The sequence below is a fragment of the Vitis riparia genome, chromosome 7 (assembly GCF_004353265.1).
Source record: "Vitis riparia cultivar Riparia Gloire de Montpellier isolate 1030 chromosome 7, EGFV_Vit.rip_1.0, whole genome shotgun sequence".
NCBI lineage: Eukaryota > Viridiplantae > Streptophyta > Magnoliopsida > Vitales > Vitaceae > Vitis > Vitis riparia.
The window spans coordinates 29097400-29105561 of NC_048437.1; the positions used below are offsets into that span (position 1 = coordinate 29097400).

At 38.2% G+C, this 8162-nt stretch overlaps 2 protein-coding genes across 2 annotated transcripts; both read right to left on the reverse strand.

Annotated features, from left to right (window-relative positions):
- Positions 1 to 237: 237 nt before the first annotated feature.
- LOC117917591 (probable inactive patatin-like protein 9) lies at positions 238 to 2081 on the reverse strand. The gene is made up of 2 exons (XM_034833915.1): positions 950 to 2081; positions 238 to 678 (listed from the first exon to the last, which is right to left on the reverse strand). Exons 1-2 carry the CDS (start codon positions 1880 to 1882, stop codon positions 454 to 456), a joined length of 1158 nt encoding a protein of 385 aa, XP_034689806.1. The 5' UTR covers positions 1883 to 2081; the 3' UTR covers positions 238 to 453.
- Positions 2082 to 5664: 3583 nt separating this feature from the next.
- On the reverse strand, positions 5665 to 7602 carry LOC117919313 (blue copper protein-like). Its single transcript, XM_034836475.1, has 2 exons — positions 7308 to 7602; positions 5665 to 6354 (listed from the first exon to the last, which is right to left on the reverse strand). Exons 1-2 carry the CDS (start codon positions 7474 to 7476, stop codon positions 5801 to 5803), a joined length of 723 nt encoding a protein of 240 aa, XP_034692366.1. The 5' UTR covers positions 7477 to 7602; the 3' UTR covers positions 5665 to 5800.
- Positions 7603 to 8162: the final 560 nt, after the last annotated feature.

Below are 8162 nucleotides of genomic sequence, written 5' to 3' on the forward strand. Positions count from 1 at the left end.
TATTGAATGCAAATGAGGAACCACTGGCTCTATGCTATGCGAACACTGGGGAAGAAGTACACAGTGTACCACTCTTTCTCGCCCACCAAACAAACCTACCACAGGAAAGAGGAAAATTCATGAGAGCTGAAAAGGTGAATGTTACTAAGGATAAAAGATGGATTTTCTTTTGGTTTCAGTGGGGTTTTTTTTTTTTTCGGTAGTTTCTTTCACCATTTATTTAATGAGATTTAGTCATGGAAAATATTGAACTGTTCCATTGCATTTGGGTTCATGAGAAGGGTCCAGCCTGTCTTACTGTTTGGCAACATCTCTTGTTTCAATGGAAGAGAGAGAATGAACACATCATTATTAGATATTTAACTGGGAAATACAGACAGTTAAGCAAACCTAAGGTTGGTTATAACAAAGGAGAGTTAACTAAAAAAAAGGGATAATAATGAAGATGAAAAGCTAACGACCGTTAACCAGAGGACTAACGGCGGCTTCCTTGACCGGACTCGGTGGGAGACTGGACTTCCCCGAAGCAACAAGCCGTTGCACAAACCTTTCGATTCTCTGTCCGTTAGTCTCCGTCAACAACCGCTTCCCGCCAAACGGCAACGATTCCACGCCTCTTTCCTTCAACACCTCCTCCGCCATTCTCGGTTCCACTTTCTGTATGCCGAAACCGTTCGCCTGCAATTTAACTCCTTCCTTTAGTCACAGCTAGCCGAATTACAAATGGAAATAAAAAGAAAAAGCGAGACAATGAGACCTGAATCATTGATATGATCTATTTGTTGTACTGCATTTTGTGAAGAGACTGGACTGAGTATTAAGCAGATACGAGTGGCAAAGAATGAATGGTATTTCTGAAATTCAAAGCTTTTATTCCTTTTTTTTTTGTCCTTATTTTCCTACATTTTCTCAGGAAGCAAACACAGATTTGATTCGAAATAAAATATACCTGAATTCTGACGTAGTCGGTACGGTTCCAGCAGAAGGCGTTCCCTAGCATCTGGTCTACGGTTTCCGAAACTCCGTCGAGAACAATGTCGACAACGGTAGACGTCGAGCACTCGCCGTCACGACGGAGTCGCCAGCGAGACGGATCGGTTAGCGAACCGTTACCCAACGACAGAACTAGCAGGTCTTCTACGCCGTTAACGGATGGGAAGTCGCGCTTGTTGTGGAGGACATGAGTGACTGCCGCGGCAGTGGGATTATTCATGACAAGACCCCCGTCGACGGCAGAGCAAGAGGTTTTTCCGTCAACCGACGTCAACGAAAACGGCTTGAACATGCTCGGAGTGGCCGTCGTGGCACGGCAGACCTTCCAGAGCTCGAAATCAAAGCTAGGGGATTCGGACGCGTCGGCTCGTGAGAAAACAAACGGTGCAGAGCTGTTGAGATCAAAGCAAGGGACAAGGAGAGGCTTACAAGTATCCTTCAACGTTAAAACCTTCCCATCCTCTCTCCTCAACGCCTCCTTCAACACCTTATCCATACTCCTCCCGGAGAACCTTCGGCGCCTGCGAAAGACCCCAACGTGCTTGATCTTAAACATCTCACACTGCTTCTCCGTCAGAAATTTAACAGCTTGTTTAGCGCTAAACAATGGCCGCCCAGAACCGTCATCCGCAGTGAGCATTGCAGCAAAAACAGCACCGATTCCGGTACCAACAACGACATCGAAGAAATCAACAATGCGAGAGTGCGAATCGCCAGTCTTGAGTTGGATCTGGTCTTCAAGGTGAACCAAGGCGGCTGCGGCAACAACGGCGGTGGTTCCGCCGCCGTCGATGCTGAGAACTCTAGTCTTTTTACTACCTTCGCAGTGAGACAGCCATTTCTGCTCAAGTTTGGAGAAGATCTCCAGCGTCACCTTGCTCAGCTCCATGCCGCGTAACACCTCTGTTTGGACAGCGAGAAAAAGAGACGAGACAGCAAAGAAAAATCAGTCTCAGTTATAGAAGCCGTGCACAACGCTATCGATCACACTTTCTCGCTGAGAGGCATTAATGGCGGAAAATTTCTCAATTTCTCTCTCTTAAACAGACACACTCCCTCCCTCTCTCTCTCTCTCTCTCAAATTTTGCAAGGTTGCGATTAAAGCAGGAGTGAAGATGCCTTTGAGTGTCTGTGTATTTATATAGTGGCAATTTTTGTGTTGTAAATATTTTTTTAACACCAGAGTCTACGTGTTTCTGCTGTCCACGCACGTGCATCAGCGCGTGTTCTCCTCGGGTTGTGGGCAGCGCCATTAACGGCTTTTTAGTCGCTTCGCTCTTCCTAACAAATCTTTTGTTTTTCCGTGTTTTTAACTTTTTTCTTTTACACCTTTTCCTGATGTCTGAGGATTTTGTCATTTTTATTTTTGCCATTTTTTGGAATTTGAGGAATAAAATTTTTACACTAATATGTTTTTTTTTATAAAAAAAAATCATCTTTTAATATCTTTCCAAATTTCTTGACTTTTAAAATAAATTTTATCTTCCATTTTGAAAAAAAGAAAAAAGAAAAGAAAAAAGAAACTAACCAAAATCAGTTTTAATATTTTATTTAATCCTTTTATAAAATTTTTAAAAATAAGTGAAATGAATTTGAGAAAACATAAAAAATAATTAACTTTAAAACAAATTTTAATTTTCTTCTATTTTTATTTTTATTAATATTTTCCTTCAAAATTATCACGAACCAAATAAAAAATAAGGATAAAAAATAACAAAAATGTTAAAAGATCTTTCCTTAGATAATTTTTTTAATAATTTAATTTTTCATCTCTTAAAAACATCCCCAATCAAACAAGAAAAACAATTTTAAAAAATTTCCTACGTTTTTTATTTCCTTATATATTTTTTTTCAAATTTTCCTAAAAATCAAATATAACCTTAATTATCACAGAGAATGATTCATGCTCCATTTATTACCCTTATTTTAATATTAAAAATATTACTTTACAAATTAAATAAATAAAAGTCATATTTAATTCTCTTTTATTATGTATATATATAATCCTTAGTGGAAGCATCCATCCCACATTGAATGTTGATGCTATTTTAATTGGAAGTATTTATATGATACCTTGTTAGATGAAAAATTAACTGTTCTCCCTTTTGAGCCTCTTTGATATCCATTCATTCATTGATGCTGCAAAGTTCTTTGCAATTAAAGAATGGTGTCTTGCCAGCCTTTGCAGTGGGAGCTCTCCATTTTTGTGTATATTTTGATGCTCTAGAAATGATCCAACACTCCCATAGTCAAATTGAATGTACCTTTCTATTGTGGGAGATTGCTCATGGACCAACACAATACCCTCTCCCTCTCCCTCTCTCCTTCTCTCCAAATCTATGGGTTAGTTAGGAGAAGCATAAAAGTGGATTGCATGCATTGACTTTTTCTTAATTAAGGAAAATTTTTCCTTTAATTGTAGTAGAAAAGGAGACCCAAGATTGAAGCATCATAGGATTCTAAAATGAAGAGCATCATTTCATTAGAAAGAGACATTAAATTAGGCATTAATTAACACTAACTTGGCTGGCTAAGATAGGCTAGAATTTCATTACCCATGTCTGTCCTTAAAAGGATCACTTGGCCTTCCCATTAATTCATGATAAAAGGATCACTTGGCCTTCCCATTAATTCATGTTAAGAAAGAGACATCTTCTCTTATATTGAATGTCCTTCATCGGTTTTCATAACTTCTAAACAACTCTTAGGTGGTATTTATTTTTTGGCTGAATGAAAAAAAGTTAAAATATTTAACTTTTTTTATTCCGTTAAGAGTAACCTGTTGACATCATCCAACATAATTAAAGTGAACTTGTTATTTATAGGTTCAGTTTAGTTATGTGAGATAATATCGTCAACATGTTACTTTTAACTGAATAGAAATACCACCTTAGTCATTCTTTTAAATACATTAACAAGTAGTTTTCAAGTTAAATTTACAAATTGATTAATTATAAATATTATTAATTTTTATAAATAATTAAATTCAATATTCTCCTACTAAAAAAGACAACTCAAGGAATCGAGAATGTGAAGAGATAAAAGACCATTTCACTGATGTGGATGACTCACACCAACCCCCTTTTCACTTTATTTAGTAACAAAACCAGAAACAATGGAGTTTATAATTGGGGAAGATTCACACACCCCATTTCAGGATTCTTCCTCCAAATGTTGCTGCATTGAACTGTACATCTTACAGACCATGCTTGCTTTTTATTAACATAAACCCATCAATCCACCCACTGACAATACTGAATAATCTTATAGCTTTTAACAGTGGGAGGGTCCTCCCTTCTAAGGCGGCAAAATTCAAATTAATTCACTAACATAATTTAAATCCAGCATGTTTTTTATGAATTTAGATTAAATATAATCGAGTTTAAGTCACATTTGTGTCTATAGGTATAACGTCTTTAATAAATAAGTTGTTTTTTGTTCAACCCGTGTACCACTTAATAATCTCGTTGATTAACCTAATTATAACTTCAAAATAATACTCGAGGTAGCATTTAAATTTATTTTTTTGACACACGCACAATTCACTAATACCAATTGCCATCCTTCCTCTCTTTTCCCTCTTCCCCCTCCTTCCTCAGCCTTAATGCTGAGGGAATCGATTGACGACTGATTTGTTGGAGTACTTGTACAGTTGTACCTGAATGACAATGAAGAATGGATAATATTTTTTTAATTTATTATTTTTACTCAAGTTGACGTTTGGGGGGAATATTGTTGTACAGCTTTGGAAAGAAGAAGAAGAAGAGGAGGAGGAAGAAGGAGGAAAAAGTCTGATTCTTTGCCATTGGTGGTAGCATGGGATGGTGGGCTTTTGGTCTGATGGTACTCGACTGGTTCAAAATGTTTGATATTATTGTCCTCTATAATAGACTGACACATCTGATCAGTTGATGTATGTGAATCTCTTTCCATCTGCTATGAGGGATATGCATGTCTGTTAGAGATAAGGCTTCAAGCCTACAACCTAATAATTTAGTGTAGCCTGCATCATATTTTTGTGCCAGTGGGAACTTGGCTTTATGCCCCCAGAGTTTCTTCCCATATGGGGATTATGATGAAGGTAGATCGATCCTTTCATATCCCATTATTGTAACTTGTAATATATTCAAATTATAATGTTATTTAGTATTCCTTGGTTGGTTAATTTGGATTTCAATTTAGCTCTTTTTTTAATCTTTATATGCTACCCAAACAGAGTCTTAAATAAATTTGGAAGTAACATATTCTAAATGGAAATACAATCATGTGAGTTGGGTCAGGCCAAGCTCCAGAATTTATAGAAGTGGATCAGAATCTTCTCTGTCAAGAAGTTGTGACAAATTACAATATGGTTTGTGGGTGTTTACTGGTATGGAGTTCAACTGCTTTTGTTTTCAAAAAGCAAGAGAAACAATTCCAATGTGCCAAAGACACATGGACAAATCATTTGTTTTTTACTTTCAAAAAGCAAGAGAAGCAATCCTTTCCCAACTCAACCAAGAGCTTGACGAGAGGTCCATTGGGCAAAACCCTGGCCCAAGTACAGCAAAGCCCATCACCATGCATGATCAACAAAAACACAGATGGAAGGTTTTGTGTTGAAATGAAATTTGGAACTAATTCTAAATCCAATCCACCCATCATCCATTGAAAATGTGCAGAAATGGCCTCTATTTCATGTACAAGCTCTAAATGGCTTGAAACATAGTTAAGTAAACTAGCTCATCAATATGTAAAAACTCCAAACTAAGAAAACAAAAGAAAAATATCCAGCAGAAAGCTAACACACTAAACCAGGGCGACCTCCTTAATAAGCAAAAGCAGTGACTACAAATGCAAGAACCGCCATGGAAGGGCCAAGCAGCCCCATGGAAACATGGAGAGATGAAGCAGGGCTTGGAGCCGGGGCAGGTGCAATCCCCCAAGATGGTGCCTGGGTAGGTGGATTTCCCCATGATGGTGGTGGGGAACTTGGTGTTGGCCAGGCAGATGGAGATGGAGACGGACTACTTGGCCATGGTTTGGGACTGGGACTGGGACTGGGGCTGGGGCTGGGGCTGGTGATGGGACTGGGGCTGGGGCTGGGGCTGGTGATGGGACTGGGACTGGGGCTGGTGATGGGACTGGGGCTGGGGCTGAGACTTGGACTTTCAGGAGGGTGTGGAACCCTGATGTCAACCTTCTGTCCTGCTTCGCAGTGGCCTGGGATCCCACAGAGGTAGTAGAAGTGGCCATATTTTGAGATGGTGATTGAATCGTTGCCGGTGGCGTATGTGGCGATCGGAGCTGTTGCGTTGCATGACTTGAAATTGTCGTGAGTCACTTGCAGCACATTATGATATTGATTGCTGTACTCAAAGACTGAATGCACACAAGAATATTAGTTCCCATTTGTAGTAAAATCAAAGCCAATTGGCACCAAAATTCTACAAAAGTACATTTTATGCATATTTTTTAGAATCCTGTAAAGGGCTTACCATTTTGATCCCCATTTTGGTACTAAGTACTAACATCCCCTAAATGGGAAAGTGGATTCCCAACAGCCAAACATGGTACAAATCAGTGATGACGACATGGTACGAATGGGAGGCCCAGGATACAGGCTTTTCAATGAGGACAATGTACCCAGAAACAAATGAGACTATTCTATATCATGGATCTAAGCCTAAGTTTTCAGAACAATGACTCGTCTGATATGAGTAAGCCCACATTCCACAAGCACAAAGTCAAAGAAAAATTAATTATCAAGACAAAATTCCATACATGCAATGACTGCTTTAATCTTGGCCATTGGACCATTATGTTACGCGTCGAACCATCTCAAAACGGCACCATTTGCGCAACTGGACTCTCCACTTCCCAACCATCACAAGGCAATACCGTAATACGCATCAGATTGGAAGTGGAATTTTTCAACTCACGCCCTAAGGCCACCCCAAAACAAGCCCTAACGCCAAACCCAGATGGAAAGGCCCAAAGCGTTTTTTGATGAATCAATGCACAGAAACTATACTGATAATTCAGAGGCTTTCTCACGCTAACAGGAACAGTTACTAGTAAAAACGAAAAATAAATAAATAATTACGCTATTAAAGTCCCAAGTTTTTTTTTTTTTCCCGGGTTTCCAGGAAAATATTGCGTTTGTTTGGCTTGATAGAAAAAAAAAAATAGGAAGATAATACGGTGAGAAACACAGTAAACTAAACCAAACCCAACTCTTTTGATCCCACATTCCGAAGAATAAGCAACGAAAAAACAACATGCAAAATTTAAACAGGAACCAGAAAAAGGAAGACGAAGAGGAAGATGCGTACTAATGGTGTCTCCTACGACGAAGTCCTTAGTCTGAGACCACAGGGTGTAATTAACTTTCCCGATGGTCCAGCCAGTAGAATCACCCACGTGGTAGACAGTAGCCGCAATAGAAACCTCACACAGAGCCATGGCCATCAAGAGAGCCGCTAAAATCTTGGCGAGAGCCATGACTGAACCAGAGAGAAATCCGAACGAGGTTGTGAAAGGTTACAGAACGTTAGCGTGGATATATATAACAGCGCTGGTAGAATCTTACCAGTGGTTTTGGAAAGAAAATAATTTCTCTCGACTCAATTTTGGAAAATTATATCCCGTTTCCCACAATTGTCCTACTTTCTCGTAATAGAGCGTTTACGTGTGGAAATTAAGATGTCCACCACTCCTCCGAATTCATCTCCACCGTCCATCTCTCAGATCTTGTCAAATTCTGACGACTATCTTATGTCAGATTCTGACGGTTATCTAGGATCAGAAAATCTTTTCCTTTTATTTTTGAATTAGCAGGTCGTTTGATTGGTTTTTCCTTTCCCAAGTTTTTCTCTTTTACTAAAATAAACGAATAATTTTTTTTATTTGGGAATTTATCTCATCTTTAATGTTAAAAACTGAAAATAAAAATTCAAATTATGATAGGATGATTTTAAATACCATAAAAGACTTGACTTATGGAAACAATAATTGATTTTAGAAGGAAACGTTCAAAAAAGTCCAATTCAATTATTATTCTTTTTATAATTTGATTTTTTTTAAAATAAATTTTATGATAAATTTGAAATATTTTAAATGTTTAAATTTATGGTGGATGACAAATTTTTTCATTATTGTATTTTATAGGATTAACTCTAGATGATTGG

Bases quoted from the DNA above. Each gene is read 5' to 3' on its own strand.
- LOC117917591 (XM_034833915.1), bottom strand. From the start codon at position 1,882: ATGGAGCTGAGCAAGGTGACGCTGGAGATCTTCTCCAAACTTGAGCAG. The intron at 679-949 runs GTATATTTTATT...GTTAAATTGCAG, and splicing joins CCGACTACGTCAGAATTCAG to GCGAACGGTTTCGGCATACA.
- LOC117919313 (XM_034836475.1), bottom strand. From the start codon at position 7,476: ATGGCTCTCGCCAAGATTTTAGCGGCTCTCTTGATGGCCATGGCTCTG. The intron at 6,355-7,307 runs GTACGCATCTTC...GTGTGCATTCAG, and splicing joins CGTCGTAGGAGACACCATTA to TCTTTGAGTACAGCAATCAA.